The sequence below is a fragment of the Corvus kubaryi genome, unplaced genomic scaffold (assembly GCF_017639235.1).
Source record: "Corvus kubaryi isolate FWS band 111438036 unplaced genomic scaffold, C.kubaryi_AGA036_p1.0 138, whole genome shotgun sequence".
Classification (NCBI taxonomy): domain Eukaryota; kingdom Metazoa; phylum Chordata; class Aves; order Passeriformes; family Corvidae; genus Corvus; species Corvus kubaryi.
In genome coordinates, this window is record NW_024580672.1 from 8,643,827 (window position 1) to 8,660,685 (window position 16,859).

Sequence of the window (16,859 nt, forward strand, 5' to 3'; positions counted from 1 at the left end):
CTGCCTCTATATTGCTCTTGGAAATTTAATAAAAACAACTTAGGATCTACGTATTTGAAAGTCTGCTGCATGTCATTACTGTGATCAAGCTGCAAAAGGAATGGTGTTCTGCAGATCTTGCTTTTTCCATTAAAAACTTTCAGAATAACTAGCAAAGATTTAAGAATCCAGTATCCTTCCAAATTAAGTAGTTTGCACATAGCTATACAGGAATGGTGGACCATAAAAAAGCCAAGTGTCAGCTCTCAGTTAGGGAAGTAAAACTCAGAAAACATTTGCTTTGTCTTCCATTAAGATAGTAACAGCTTGTATTTGCGTATGAAATCTTAATACTTGATATACATACCAATACAAAATGTAGTACTTTTCTTGTATGTTTTTGCAGTCCTTTTTCATAAAGCTTGTTTACAGTATTTTGTGTTGCAACAGCTCTGGGATAGTTTACTAGCAGGAGCTGTTATAAATACACTGCTAGTGACTGCTGAATGTATGGAGAAGAAAATTAACTAGTACAAAAGGGAAAAATAAGAGAGGAAGGAGCTAATAGCATGGAGAGACAAACTTTTTCAAGACTGTCTCTAAAGTACTTGTTAAAAAATTCTGTAGAGTATTCTTCTTGCAGAGAAATTAAAAAATAATCTCTTTTTCCTTACTTCTTTCTTTTGTGTTTGTATATGAAGGTCAGTTCCTTCTAGAAATAGCACTGAATGTCCAGATGTTTTAGATTTCCATGATGATGCAGTTATATCAGAGAAGTGTATTCTTTACTTGGCATAGTGGGTGGCTATTGAAAGTCCTACAGCTAAAGAGCTGGGAATGATGTCCTGGTACACCCATAACTCTGTAGTGTTTAGAAATCATCTGCAAACCTGAATAGATGCGAGTAGGAAAAGTTGTCTGTCCTTCAGTACCCATGATGTGATAATCATTGACAAAGCTCAGCAATTTTAACCTGGACCTAAGATTTTTTCCAACTAAAACCAAAATCTACATTGTCTTGTGACACCTTTCAATAATGAAAAAAAATTTTGGTGAATCTGGACTTGAAAAATTGGATTTATCTAGCTGCATGAAATTCATATTTTTTTCTTTGATTTCACTCTGATACTTGCTTTTTCTTTGGCAATTTCTTAATTTGCTGCAAGTGGATGAATAGTAAAGTAATCCTGTTCAGAGCATCTGTCTGAGCAGTCTTCTTGTCAGTATTTTAATATGGTGATTTGATTGAAAGAATACGTAGGATTTTTCTCATTTTAAACTGTGGTTTTTAGACCTCAATCTTTTTGTCTTTGATACTGTGAGGGGGTTTTGGCGGTGTTGGTAGGGTGTATGTTTATTAAGTTTTCAAACATTTTGCATGTTTCTGATAAAATCACTTGTGTGAGTTTATGGCAATGCAGAGAGAGAGATTTTAGCTTTCAGCCAAAACTATTTTGTAGCAAGTTACTGTAATTTCCAGTGTGCAGGCTACAAGAACACATAACCCTTAAGAGGTGAAGCTATTGAAGTTAAATCCTTGAATGAAACTAACGACTTTTATTTTTTTTCACTATTTATATATTTTTTTAATTATTATTGTAATCCATCTAATAAAAGAAAGTATTTGGGCAATGAGTCTTAACACCACCAACACATCAATGAAATGCATCCATGACCGTAACCATTTGTTTTCTGAAAATTTTTATCTATTGAAATGCCATTTGCTTTGCAAACATACATTTAAGATATCTCATTTTCAAACTTTGAAAGATGACCACATGAAGTGGTGGAGGGAAAGTGGGGAAAAAAAAAAAAAAAAAAGGCAGCCCATTGAGCTTTAATTTCAGAAGCACTGAGCCCTGGGGAGAAGTAGAAGTAGTTAAACATGTAAACAATTCAAACATAAAGAAGGCACAAAAAAACTTTTGCCCTCCACACTCCCACTTTCTCTCATCTACTTAACTTCTACTGTATTTGTATTGAATTACAATATCCCTACTTTCTACTCCTGATTTTTTTTTTTCTTTTCTCTCACAGCACCATCAGTAATTGGAAAGTCTTATCTTGCTGTTCAATACAGAATAACTAATGATTATTAAAAATCATCTTCTGTTTTCTTTTCCAGGCTGCATTAGGAATTATGCAGATGGTTGAGGACACTCTCATTGAGCATGCTCATACAAAGCCACTCCTTCCCAGTCAGCTAGTGAGATACAGAGAAGTGCAACTTCCTGACAGTAAGTTAAATTATTTATTTACGATATTTAAGGCACATTAAATTGAGATTCTCCTTGCTAACAAAATTTTAAAATGCATATTAATGTGTTGCTAGGAGTGTGTTTTGAAGTCAAACTTACTCCAAGTTATTTTAAGCTTCAGAAATATAGTTAGGGTGTGGTTTTACTAATAAAATTATGTACTAATACATGATCTTTCTAGGCTACTTTACAATTAATTTGATTTCATTTTTAATTTGTGTATGTAAATGGGACTTCTAGGGATGACTTGGATGATCTTTTAGGTGACTGCCAGCCCAAAGCCCTTCTGTGATCATATGATTCTGCAATTCAGTTCTAAGTGACTTGTTATAATTTATGGAAATAAGAGCCCTGTCCCACTCTCTCCTACACATAGTATATACATTTGAATAAACACCATTCTTTGAACATTTCTGAGTATTAATTGACCATTAAGTTGAGAATTACCCATAATGACTCTTTGGAAAAATGAAAAGTTCTTACACAAATAACTCTTTTTTTCTTACACAAATTCTTTTGGTCCTGTAGTGCTTGTATGCTTTTACTTCCATGGTGAAAAAAGTGGTTTTTTATAAGAAGGAGGTTCAAGGTATTGCTGCGAGTGATGATGTATGTAGCTATACAGACAAGATAAATTACCCATAGTTGATTGTCTGTGGAAGCTACCATGTACAAAAGAAGCTGTTGGTATTAAATGCTGAGTTATTTTTAATGTTCATAATAGTTTCTGGCAGATTGTCTTTAGAAACTGTTTACACAGTAGAGGCAATGCAGAATTTCACTGCCGTTCCAAAAATATTTGCTTCAAGAGAAGCAGCCAGTTCCAGTTTACTTGCTGATATTTCCAAGTGCTGACATTGTGATGTTAAAATAAGACAGCCTTTTCTTGTCTCATGAAAAGTATGCTCTTAGTGGAAATTCTGCTTTTACAGTCCTCAACCATTTATTGTAATTCCATTCCACAAATGTTAGATCAGTATCTTTTTAATTGTGGACAATAAGAATGTACACTTTCATGAGCTTCAGTGTTTTAATTTTGTCTTTTAGGAGGTTGGTTTGTGTATCAACAGAGAAATGAAGTTCATAACAACTGTGGCATTGAAATATATTACCAGACAGACATGCAGAGCACTTCTGAGAATATGTTTTTGGAGCTCTTTTGCCAGATTATCTCAGAACCATGCTTCAACACTCTGCGCACCCAGGAGCAGTTAGGTGAGTTCTCCGGAGCGTTCGTGTGTCTGTGTACACACAAGCTGTCACAGTCACGCGCTCACACGAGACCTGAGGAGGTGTTCTCTCCCTGCTTAGTGAATGCCATTTAAAGGGCACTTGGTAGATGTAAATCATCTTAACTGCTGATGACTCAAAGAAATTTTACTGTGCACAGAGTCTAAAATAAGAGCAAGCAGGCATGATTTTTAAGGTATCTGAAATACCTGAAATCAACTCCGACTAAAAAAAGTGCAATCACTGTACAGAAAACTTCGTGTTAGAATTTACCAAAAGGAGATTGGATCAGTTCCCTAAATTTCTAGATCTTCTTAAAGAACCAGAAGTAGTTTGATCGTTTCTGCTTGTGATCCTACTTCTAGGTGCACTTCATGATTCCTAGAATCACAGAATCATTGATGTTGGAAAAGACCTCTAAGATCACTGAGTTAAATTATAAGTCCTATTTTAGGAATACTGCTGTGCGGGTAATAGTAAGCTACCATGTTGGTGAAGACCTAAATACATTTCAGGCTTTTTAAGGCTATAGCTGTTCACTAGTAAGTACAAATAATTGTTACCTGAACCAGTAAGCCTGAGAACTGGTGAGGTATTCCAAACAGAGTAAGGAGGAGAGACAGGGACTTTGCATGACAGCTCACATGATTGAGATACTGGTGAGGAGGAGTACAGGTTTCCTGAAGGTGAGAAGCAGACAAATGTGTGATGACTGCCAGGGATGTCAGGCAAGATTAGGCTTTACATGAGCAACTAGCAGAACCAGCCATACAGTATTTATCATAGGAACTTCAGCTATCTATATACCTTCTGAAAATAGGATAGAACCCAGGGTATTTAACAGGTTTTTGAAGTGTGCTGGTGGCCGGTTTTGTATAGAAGTTGGAAGTAACAGCTAAAGAGAGCAGGGGGAACTGAGGAAGAACTGGTTTAGTCCAGCACTTCATAATTGCCAAATAATAGAGTTCATGAGACTTAGGAGGGGAGACAGTAGAAATAACATCAAAATCCAGTAAACTTTGTGGAATTGTTAGTAAGATTTCTGAGACATCTTAGGGAAAAAGAAGTTCAGGAATTAGCAGTTTGCTAAACAGTACAATTAGTAACAAGAATTCTTTCAATAAAAGTTTAAGCAGTATGAGAAGGTGGAGGAGAAAAGTTGGCAATGATGGAAAAAAAATCAAAGTGTTCAAATCATTAAAATCAAAATGCTCAAATCATGAGAAAATTCAGGATGGCTTAGTTTGCACTAAAAATGTCAACTGTGGCCAGATGACTTCCCAAATAAACACTGGTAATCAAAGTCTGTGTCTTACCTTTGAACAGGAAAATAACAGATTAATCAGATTAAATTAGAAGCTTTAAAAAAGTTCAAAGTGTGATGAACTCTGCATTCTATTCCAAAGGATGAAATTAGGAAATCTTGGAATTAAAAGTCTTATAGTGGAAAATTTGTGGATGATAGATGGGGTATTGGAAAGATAGACACAGCTAAATGGTGCATGTTTCCTTAAAAAAAAGGAAGGAGAAAAAGCAGGGAAACTATAGATCAGTCAGTTTAATTCTAATTCCAGGAAAATGTGGAATAAACTTTCAAGCTAGTTCTAAATTCATAGAAGGTTACTGAGACACTGTTACTGAAGTACCTAGGTGGAAGTGCTACACATTTGGGTGGAGGACTTTGGAAGGTCATGACTGGAGAACAGAGAGTAGTTCATTTGGAAAACAGTGTTCTACAGAGCTCTACTGTGATCCAGTGGTATGTGGTATATTCATTAAAATTCTGGATGATAGAAGAGTGAGGATACTCACTGAATCTTCAGATAATACTAATTTGGGAGAGGCTGCAAGTGTGTGGGAAGATAGAGTTAGAATTTAAAATTAGTTTGACATTTTGGAAACATGACTTGAATGAAGATAAGATGCAATTTGTTAGGAACAGTTTGGCAGGAACAACCGATGGCACAGATGCAAGCTAGGAAGCAACTGGCTAAGTAGCAATTTTGTAGAAAACTCTGCAGGGTACAGTGGATCAAAAGTAGGACATAAATCAGCAGTGTCATGCTGCTGTGTGAAGTGCTGGGGTATGTAAATGGAAGCGTTCAAGATGCACTCATACTCCTAAATCATTCAGATAAGAACTCTGAAATACTGTAAACGGATTTGATGTGAGCATCAGGAAACTACAAGAGAACTATAAAACAACATTTAAGACTGAAACGTGATAGATTTGCTATTAAAAGGGTGGAGGAATACTGCAGAAAGGATTAGTTGTTCAGATTAGCAAATCCTGCAACAAAAAGGAAGGGAATAATACTTTAATGGATAAAGTGGGAAGTAGTGGTCTTACATTGCAACCAAGAGAATTCAGGTTAGATGTTATGGAAAAACAGTAAGTTTCTAATGTTGAGTCTAATGAAGCAGTAGAGTACAGCTTCATTTCTGGTATCCTGATCCTGATGACAGAATTGCTTTTGTGTTGTCTTAGTCTGCCTCATCTCCTCCTTGCCCCTCCCCTGTACTGATACTGACCTCAGTGAAATAAAGATGTTCTAAAAAAAATACAGTGACACATTTTGAAAACCTGCATTATTTTATTTATACTACAGAATTAAGTTAGCATAGCATTGCATTCTTGTCAAACATGTCACATTTGGCAAATACAGTGCTGTGACAAGGGATTTCTTTTAATTTGTGGCTGCTCTTGTTTTGCCAAGGTTACATTGTGTTCAGTGGTCCACGTCGGGCAAATGGCATCCAAGGACTGCGATTTATTATCCAATCTGAAAAGCCACCACACTATTTAGAGAGCAGAGTTGAAGCATTCTTAAAAACTATGGAGAAATGCATAGAAGACATGACAGAAGAGGCCTTCCAAAAACACATCCAAGCTTTAGCAATTCGTCGTCTAGACAAACCAAAGAAGCTGTCTGCAGAATGTGCTAAATACTGGGGAGAAATAATTTCCCAGCAGTATAACTTTGACAGAGGTAAGACAAATGATAATTCCTTTAAAACTGAATGCTCTAGTTTGGCTACATTTGTGACTGTTGAGTGTCATATTCATTTGTGAACAACTTAAACTTTTACATAGCTATGCATAATTTACTATCTATTTCTCTGAGGTGCATTCAGATATACGCTGACTTTCCTGACAGTACACACATTCATATGAACCCTATTACTCTTCCCATTGTGCAGCTGTTTTGAGGGAGTGCTCGCGGAAGCAACAGCAGATATCTTAACTAACATGCAGTCTGTCTCAGAGTGAATTTGAAGAAACACTAATTTTTTTTTTTTCCCATTTATGATGCTTTGAAAGTTATAGGTTTATAGGAGACCAAATAAAATCCAGCTTCTAGTATTATTACTGAAAATGGACAGACAGTTATTTACTGTGTGGTCCTACATAATGTTTAAGTTGTATTTTTTTTAAATACTTTTCAAATGTATTTTAAGTTTTTTTTAAAAAATACTAACATGCATTAGTAATACAGTTAGATATATTAGTAATACATTTGTTAGATACATTAGTAATGCAGTTTCTAACATTAAAAAAAATCAGTTTAGGTACAGATCAGCTTTTCCTGATTTTCATGTCTCGACTCTTATTCACAGCTGTAATTTTCTGTCTTCATGCATAATATGCTTCCTCCATAAAACTCTCTCTGTAGTCCGTGACTTCTCTTCTGCTTTACGTGCACTCTATTGGCTTTCCATGATAGCAAATACAGTCTTTTTGCTTTACGATGACTCACTGAGCTGTTTAATAATGAACAGTTTTGACTTGTCATCTAGCTTGGTCTGGAGAGAATGAGAGCTACTGACAAGGTTTCATGCCTGAGCATAAGAAGGGGCATGGAAATTTTTCACTTGAAGTACTTTTTTTTTGTGTCTGATGAAATAGTCTGATTTTTCTCTGCCTTAAGTGTTTCTGTTTATACCATAGTTGGATCACTATTATCTCTCTAGAATTTCTTACTGCAAAGTATAGCCATATTTTTCATATCTCAATCCCACATATTATTTCCCTTGACTTTTATACCTTTAATTCCCCTCTCCCCACTAGTAATTTTATATCATTAATGATTATAGTATTACTAGAATTGTCAAAATCGGAAATTCATATTCCAGCCTTAAGAAGTGGAAGGATTTTTTATGTTTTTACATTTCTATTATTACTACTTTTACTGTTTTCTCCCAAATCTTACCTAGTTTTCCAAACTGTATTGTTGACTTTATTTCCTCCATATAGAACTTCATATTACTTATAGCCTGCCTTACAGACTTGTAAGCTGCCTGTTCCCTTGCACATATTTCTTCCTTGATCTTCTTGCTAATCCTAAGAAAAGCAAGCACGCCTACAACAAGAAACCCTTCTGCTTAAGCAGCAATGATATTAGGTGATTAGTCCATGACAGTTTAATTAATATGAAGGAATGTAGCAACTGGGACACGTTGTCTGCAGATACCTTAAAGGTGTGACTACTTCTTGAGGGGTATGTAGGCACATTTCTTTAAAAGTATGTCCTACCATCCTGTTTCTTAACTGTGAATAAAAGCCATCTATAACCAGTCTGCATTAGAAATATGCAACTGATTTGAAGATAATATACAAGAGTAGGCATATCTATTTTAGCTACTGAATATCCTACAGTGCAATCAGTATTCTTCAATCGTGCATTTTTTAGTAAGTCCAATCAAATAGACTTACTGAAGTACAATTTTCTGCCAAGATTCTACTGACACTTTTTAGTGAAGCAAGTATTAACTTGAAAGATAACAATGAAAAGCTTATCATTTGCAGTCAATTTCATCTGAATTTGAAAGAAATATACTTTGTATAAGCAGTGTGCTAATAACCAGCTGTGATCTGCAGACTCACTCTAATTTGTACTATTGTTGTGCAGATAACATTGAAGTGGCTTATCTAAAGACCCTGACCAAGGATGACATTATACAGTTCTACAAGGTAAGTTAGTCATGTAGCTAAAATGTTGCTTAGAATGAGATGGAAGTACAACTGAATCTTCTTTGTGTATGCTATGAAGGGGTGTACTGACACCTGTTTTAGGCAGATGATAAAATCGATGCAGGTACCTTTTATTTCCTGAATATTACTTAGTTTAATAGCAACTGTAAAAATTGTACAGAATGATAGGGTTTTGTTGTGGTTTTTTTCTTGCCAGCGCTTACTCTACTTACTTCATTTGTCTTTTCTTTATGGGCATAAAATGTGCTGCTCTGTGACCAAGCCTGGCCAAAATGGCACATTTGTTCTTTTATCTTTTTCTTCAACCAATCAGTGATTCAGCTTATTTTATGGGCATGAATTGTGAATGAAACAGATATTTTTAAAGCTTTGTTCACTGTAAATTAGTGGTGTTTTTTCTTTCTCTAATGGTTAGGCAGAGCAAAGGAACAGCATAAAGATGCAGTAATTATACATTTTAACTCAGATAGATATCTAATATAAGCAATCAGAATGTGTCCCTGTCACCCCCCCCACCAGTATAAAAAAAAATTGGGCATTATTCTTCCTGTTCTGTAATGTGTAATAGATGATGGTATTTCACTATATTGCAAAGTGCTCATGGAGTTTTATTACTTATGGAGCAGCTGGTTGGTAGCTCAGGGGGTCCTTTGGAAAATAAAATTGACTTAATGTCTTCAGAATTTATTATGGGATGGAAAAATTTCTGCCCATGAAGAAGCATGGGCATGTGTGTGTCTGTGTTCTTTTTTTCCTCTCTTGGGCAGAGGGGGTTGTTTACTTCAAATTTTTTTAATAGTATGATAGCATGGGTGAAGATATGCAGCAAATGCAAAGTTAGTAGATGTTTAATAAATGTTGTTTAATAAATGATAACTTGAACAAGTATGCATATTCTGGATTTGTAGGAATCTATACTTTTTCACTTACACCAATGCTCAATACATGATTATCCAGAATTCCAGAGCAGAAATAACAGGCTAGATTGGTGAGCCTAGTCTAGCTGAATTTAATGGTTGTGTTCAGGGTGATGTGCTTCCAGAAGGCTGCTAGGGACAGAAAATTCTGCAGCGATTTTAGGTTGTATTCTTGATACTGTGATAGTTAATGGCTGAATTTCTGTTACTTACAGTTTTTCTGAGTTCCAAGCAGTATATGAATTGCTTAACTTGATTGTAAAATAATTCAAGAGTACTGTATGGATGACTTTTAATGATATTTGAAGGCACATCTCAAAATTCATCCCTCATTTCAAGGCTTAAATTAAAATTTAAATGCTCCTGTTCTTTTTACTATTTTATATGTCTAAGGGATACTTCCTACACATGAAGGACTTGATGTTTTTTACTGTAGGTGCTGTTGGCAATAGATGCTCCCAGAAGGCACAAGGTATCAGTACATGTCCTTGCAAGGGAAATGGATTCCTGTAAGTATTGTGCTCAATATAGTAATTAATCAATTCCTGTTCCAGCAAGTCACAGTTACAGATAGCCATATTACATCATACAAATACACTGTAAGAAAAACTCAGCTTTGGAGATGACATACCTTTCAGAGGAAAAAGGTGGGGGTTTTTCTAGGTTTAGTTCACATAGATGCATCAAATTTTTTGTTAATTTTTTTAGAGAAGTTTTTCAGCCAGTCTTAAGTATATTGATAATAAAACAATATATCCTCAAATAGCACTTCTGTTTTCAACAAGGTGTTTTAAAACAAACATGAAACTTTGTAATAGTCCTACAGGGGGAAAAAACCCCCAACCAACCCAAAATTAGGATTTGCAGTTATCAGTCCAGTGTGGGGGTTTTTTTCCCTGAGAAGCATTGAATGTCCCCAGTAGTATTCAAGCACCCTCAGACAAAACCCAAAACTTCTGGGAATGTCAAACATTTTATTTAAATTTAAGAAAGTCAACTTTTATTTAGATTTTATTTTGAAGTAATATAGATCAGTTGTGCATTCTAACTGTATTGTTCCATTTTAGAATGCAATAAGGAAAAGGCTAGAAGTGTTAATTTGAGTAAACTGAGAGGAGAAACTTCTAAGGTTTTGTTTGCAATTCTTCCACCATTTTATACTGGACTTAAATTCCAACATGCATCTGTTTGCAAAATCAAAAATATTAAAGACTTGTCTGTAGTAGAGAGAGAAGCAGATACTGCGTGCGTGTCATGAAACTCTTCTGCCTCTGAAGGATCAACTTTCATGGTAGTGTAGAAATTGTAGCTTTGCAGCTGAGTAAGGAAGACTTGCATCTTTCCAGTTTTCATGACTAGCAATTGCTAAATAGAAATAATTCTAAAACTTTTCCTATCTAGAAAAAAACTTTTTAAAGTGTAGTAACTGTATTGCCAGATTAATTATTTGCTTGGAATGGTATCTTCCCAAGACGAGGATGAGCTTCCAAGACAACCTAACAAGTGGTTACCTACAGAATTATAACAAATCCTAAAACAACTCCCCAGTCCTAAATCTTTTAATCTGGCATTTGGCCTCTCTTACACCATGAAAAAAATTGAGATTAGAAATGCAAAAAGAAGTTTTGGAGTAATTGGAGTAGGACGTGCATGGAGACAGGCAGGGAATACTTGGGGTTGCTGTCCAGATTTTTGGTACCTGGAGTAACCTCTACACTTCTGTAGGCATGTCCTTATCAAATGATGTGCTGTTCTTGCACTGCTCTTGGGTGTACCACTGGCATTTGCTACTGTTCTCATAATTTGTACTGAGAAGCAGTTTCAAGTATTCATTGATCAACATAGCAATTTCTATTTCTACATTCTCTTTATGTGTAAGTAAAATGAATAAAAGCCACTGCCTCAGCTCATGTTTTCAAATAAAATAATGGACAGCCATGGTATATAAAAGCAAAATGTTTAGAAAACCTTATTTAGTGATACTTTAAAATTAAAAACCTGTGCTTTATTTAGATGCCTGTCTTATAAGAGAAAACAATTAATTATGTAAAAGATACTCATTAAATTATGGTCCCAGATTAATTTTGCTGATGTTAAATAGGCCCTGTTGTTGGAGAATTTCCATGCCAAAATGATGTGAACCTGGCACCAGCACCACCACTACCACAGGTAAAAAGATACAACACACAAAAAAATCCTAGCCTGCATTCTTAATCTAGAGGTTTAGTATCATTAAATACGAGTTTATAGGGAGAAACAGACTTCTGGAAATTCCTGCTGTCATGGGGTTGATGTTTTAGCTCTTTCCTACATGCATTTTTGTCCTCACTAACAACAGTGATTTTTCCTGATTTTTCCTTTTATCAATTTGTCCAGTTACCTCTGTTCCTTTCAGCCCTCTGAAGTGAAAGCTAATAGTAGTAAACTGCACTGAGTATCTGCACTATGGAGTAAATACAGGTGATTAGTGTCTGAAAATACTGATTGTATATGATCAGATAAATCAGGTGTCAAGAAAGACATGCATATGCAGCAACAAATTTATCATCTTTGTTTAAAAAACCCAAACAACCCACCAACCCCAAAGCAACAACAAAACCAACTACTTGGTCATTATCTTAAAGCCTAAAATATTAATACACATTCCTGTCAATGTGTAACTTGTGGAGGAAAACAATTTGACAAATTCTGTTCATACAAGTATTACAGATTTCGCTGAGGTGGATAGGACAGCACTGGGCCTTTACTGGGCCTTCAGTGAATTTTCTTGAAGGATGGCAGTGTTTGTCCCAATAGGTGATTAACTTTTCACAGTGTGGTAGATCTGTCTTCTTCATCAGACCTTACAGGTGAAATAACTGCCATGGGTAGAAATTTCTGTATGAATGATATGGGGACATATTAGCCATTATGACTGAAATATTAGAAACTTACTTTGTTAGTACATCTAAAAATAATAGAGCACAGAATAGCTATTGTGGTTATGATCTTACTCTGATGTTCAAAGGACGGGTGGGGTGGTCTGAAGCAGAACTTGTAAACGAAATTATCAGTGCTGCATTATTGGAGATCCTGACATTATTAGCAATGCAGTTACTGCATTATAGCTGTTTGAAATGACATAAATATGAAACCGGTTAGTCTGTAAGAAATAACGTTGTATTTTGGAGATTCCTGTAATAATGAAGTATGAATCACTAATATTGTAGAAAAGAGCAAGACAGGTATGTTTATATGTAGCTGTAGCAACAGTTAAAATGGAAAGCAAGGAATTGGTCATTTTTCTGATTGAAGGTACTGAGCAGACTTTTTCTTGCATGCGCTTCTTTGCAGCCAAGTGTGATTGAAAATATGACAGAATTCAAGCGCAGTCTGCCGCTCTTCCCACTGGTGAAACCACATATCAATTTCATGGCTGCAAAACTGTGAAGAACCCCAATGGATGAAGAAATGCAAATGATCAGTACTGACATGGTTTCAGGGGACTTTGTGATGAACAAAATTATTAAAGATCATTGGGATAAATGGTTCTGTTCATTATGAAAGTCCCGAATTCCTTCTTGGTTCATTTGACATTAGCTGTGTGTTAGGGATAGAGAGTATATAAAAATCAGTTGTGGTCATGTGTCATTTATATTACAGACAACCTGTTAAAAACCAAAATCAACTGAAACAGTAATAATAGAAAACTTGTAGATGCAGTATATTTTTAAAATAACATATCCCTTCAGATTTTCATTTTGATGAAATAACCCTCCAGAGCAAACAAAGTTGCTTGAAACGTGCTTGTTACTCCTGAAAAACACTGTTTAGTATCCCAATAATTATCTTATTGGGAGTTGGAGGGGGTGAGAGAAGTAAGTCCTTTTTGGGATGGGGTCAACAATTTTTCTTAAAAATAGAGACTTTCACATTTTTTTGAAGTGACGTGTTGAATGATACTTTTTTAATTGATCTTAATGCAACCAACATATTTTCTATTTAAGTTTTATGAAGACCAGTGGGGCTGAAAAAAAGGAAATTTGACAACACAGTAATAGGTGAGAGAATTGTCTTAAGGAGAATAATGAAGATAAGGGCATGATTTTAATCTTTCTATACAAATTTGGGGACATTTTATATTAAAACTAGTAAAATGCTGGAAACACTTTATTAGTGCATCTTATCTTTGTTATCAAAAGTGTTGTCTCAGTCTCTCGATACTGTCAACATCCCGTTCAGTTTTTCAGCATTACTGTGAACTGTCCATGTGGTATATCAAATACTTTATTTGGTGTCATTTTTTGTTTTCAGTTGCATATGTACTGATGGAGAACACAGTCCGTTTTGCCTCACCTGTTATGTTTGGTCTCAGTCCAGCAAAGCACTCACTAGTGCAAATAACTTTAAACACACACTAGTTCTTCACTCAAGAACAGGTGCATGTCAAATAGGGGCTCTCAGAATCAGATACGTCATTATTTTGATACATGTATGGGTCCTTCTTGTCCTTCAGGAAGGTGTTTGGGACAGTGCAGTGCTGGGGTAGCAGTGCTACAGCACAGCCTGGGCTTCAGGTTACATCACAAAGGGTTTGCTCCTACTTCTTGGAAGAAGGCTGTGCAGAACTTAGAAGGATCAAGAACTATGCTGAAATAATGTTTATACATACAGATATAGATACAGATATTCCATAGTGTAGTAAAATGATAAAACAATATATGGTGTCTCATCTTCACCAACTTTGCTAACTTCTGCAGAGTGCTTGGGACAGCACCCACATAGGAAAAGGCAAGGAGCATTAAATTCTCCTACCTCTGGGGTGCATAAAAGAGATGGCACTTAGGAGAAAGTATGTAAAGCACTGAAGACACAAAATTGGCTCATCAGAGGTGTTAGTGAGAATTTGCTTCTTACTAAAAGAACCTGAAAATAATGCCCTGATGTGACAGGCATGTGTGTCAATATCAGAATCCTGGGGTAGTCAATAGGGCTGTTCTGTGATTGATTCAATGTTGGTTCCTACATTGGCTCTGAGGCCAAATTAAATGAATGCTTGACAGGGCAAGGGCCTTAAGCTGGGTTTATCTGAGAGTTTCGTCTAACTGAATAAATACAGTGCATTTAAAAATTGTTTTAAAGGTTAAATGGTACGTGTTTCAATGTCTTTTTAATAAATTTGATGAGAGTTTGTGATGTAACCTGTTGCCAGGGAAGACCACTAGCATTTTTTTTAGCCTGATGAGGAGAAAAAAAAAATAAATACAGTCTAAACAAAACCAGTCAAGATGTCTCTGTTCACATTTTTCATGGAACCTTCACATGAGGCTTTTTAGCCTCTTGCATTTCACTTTTGTTTATAGTTTTCCTTTAGTAAAAGTATTTGTATTATATATAGTAAAAGTTTTGACAACATATTATAAAAATATATTTTTTGGGATTTAGTATTTAAACATACCACTCTTATGGTGAATACAATGAAATGGCTCCTATTGTGTGTAAAAATAAATATATATATATAGTCATGGAAGTACTATCAACTCTAACAGATTATATAAATAAATTGGAATAGCAGTGTATCTTAACACAAGCTCACAAATCATGTTTTCCAGAGGAAAAAATGTATAACTTCAAAGTTCTGTGACTGGATGTGGAAACCCATGTAGTTTTCCCACAATTCTTAATTGCTTTTAAGTGTTCTCCAGCATTTTACAGTTTCTGAGTTTGATATAGCAGTAAATTTTGATAAACTCAGGCATACTAATGGGTTCATTTTAATGGATCCAAAGCTGCAGTGTCTACAAGCAATAAAGAACTACCTAGAATACACTGTAATTCAATTTTAGTGCTTGTTAATTAGTTTATGTAAGAAACCATAAATTATTATTACATAACTGTAATTTTTGCAAGTGCTATTTTAAGCAGTTGATGTGGAATTGGGTGCATGTGACACAGCCAGTATGACAGAGTGCTAGAGTTATTCTGTTTACAATAAACAATCTGAATTTAATGTTTGGAGTTCTTAATTCGTTTCATTTTAATTTTTGCATACTGGTAATGTTACATCTATCAGTCTGTGCATGTTTTTTATTAGATGTTAAATGTGATTTTCCGCTATCCAGTTGGACTAGTTAGGCCAAATAGCATTGCTGCAGAAGTGCTCCCAGGCACTTCTAGGGAAGTTTCAGAGGACTTCCCCATATGGCATCCCACACCTCTTAAGTAGGTCCACGTCTGTTGCCCTCTAAGTGTATGAAAAATTAGTAACATAAAGGTAGAAATATTTGCACAAGACAGAATTTTAATTATCCAATCTGAAACTGTAAATTTAGGCCATGGCTACAGCCAGACTGAATTGCCTAGTGCAGCTTTACAGAGTTGCTTTTGAAAAATTACTTACCCTGGTTTTTTTCTTTGTTCTATGCACACCAGAAGACTACATTTCAAAATGTTAGGAGTGTGTGATCGTTAAAGTAGTAAATTATGTCAATTTTGACAGCATAAAGATACAAGTCGGCAGGCCCTCCTGCTCCTCTGAGGGGGGCTCCTTGAAGTAAAGTATGACAGCAGCGTTAAAAGAGACAGGTCTTGTCCTTGGCATTGGGAAGAGTGGCTGGTACTCCTAGGGGAGAAAGAAAATGCCAACAGCCCACCTGGAAAATTGTTTGTCCCCAGCATGAGAGCTTTCTCCACTCCCAGTCATTAGGGGTTGGTGTAAATCTTGACTCACTGACTTTATTGTCTTACAAAAAAATCACGTAATCCAAATCTACTTTGACTAATAGTATTAGCTGTAAAAAAATGCTTGAGCTTTTTCAGATTATTTAAGAGTTTGGATGTGAGCAGCCCTTACTGATAATGTGTTCCACAGTGTAATCATAGCATCTGGAGAAAGCATTACACACCCTTTTAACTTCATTTATTATTATCTAGCTCTTGTTTTAAAACAGGATCGGCAGAATTTTACTCCAGCTTTTCTCTCCTATTTAACTGGTTAGTATGCTTTTACTGTAGGTCTGTTGTAAAATGAAAAATCATTATCTACACTTTCATACATTTTTCCCATGTTTTTCCAGTGTGTGACCATTGAGCTGACATGGTCATTCACAGTGACACCTGGGGCCTTTGCTTGAGCTGTGATATTCAAATCCAGCTCTGAAATATTTTGTTTGCAAGTCAGTTTTTAATACTGTTGCTAATACAAGGCACCTCTGGGTATTTTAAAGGCAAAAGAGATCAGAAAGTCAGGCCCCTTTTGTACCATGTCATTTTAAAAGAAGCCTGGCCTATGTAGATTCTGCTGAGAGGCTTTTATTTGAAAAATTTCTATTTACCATTCAAAGAATATAAGTTACAGTATGTGCTATGGGTGTAATATAATAATAGTGGGTGAAATTTGGAGTTCAAGGGAACAAAGTGTATAAGGCCAAAGGCCCAGCAGAATGTCACAATTAAATCATCTTATTTGAACTCAAACATCTAAACAGAATTTAAGATTGAAAA

General features: G+C 35.5%; 1 protein-coding gene across 6 annotated transcripts in view; it reads left to right on the plus strand.

The window, feature by feature from the left end:
- The window catches only part of IDE (insulin degrading enzyme), a 54,234-nt gene extending 38,868 nt beyond the window's left edge, over window positions 1-15,366 (plus strand). For all 6 annotated transcript variants that reach the window (XM_042019012.1, XM_042019010.1, XM_042019009.1 and 3 more), the window contains exons 19-25: window positions 2,105-2,216; window positions 3,285-3,452; window positions 6,185-6,457; window positions 8,378-8,439; window positions 9,814-9,886; window positions 11,479-11,546; window positions 12,711-15,366. In XM_042019012.1, coding sequence (XP_041874946.1) covers window positions 2,105-2,216; window positions 3,285-3,452; window positions 6,185-6,457; window positions 8,378-8,439; window positions 9,814-9,886; window positions 11,479-11,546; window positions 12,711-12,806 — 852 coding nt within the window. In that variant the 3' untranslated portion in view covers window positions 12,807-15,366. The remainder of the gene's footprint in view (window positions 1-2,104; window positions 2,217-3,284; window positions 3,453-6,184; window positions 6,458-8,377; window positions 8,440-9,813; window positions 9,887-11,478; window positions 11,547-12,710) is intronic.
- Window positions 15,367-16,859: the final 1,493 nt, after the last annotated feature.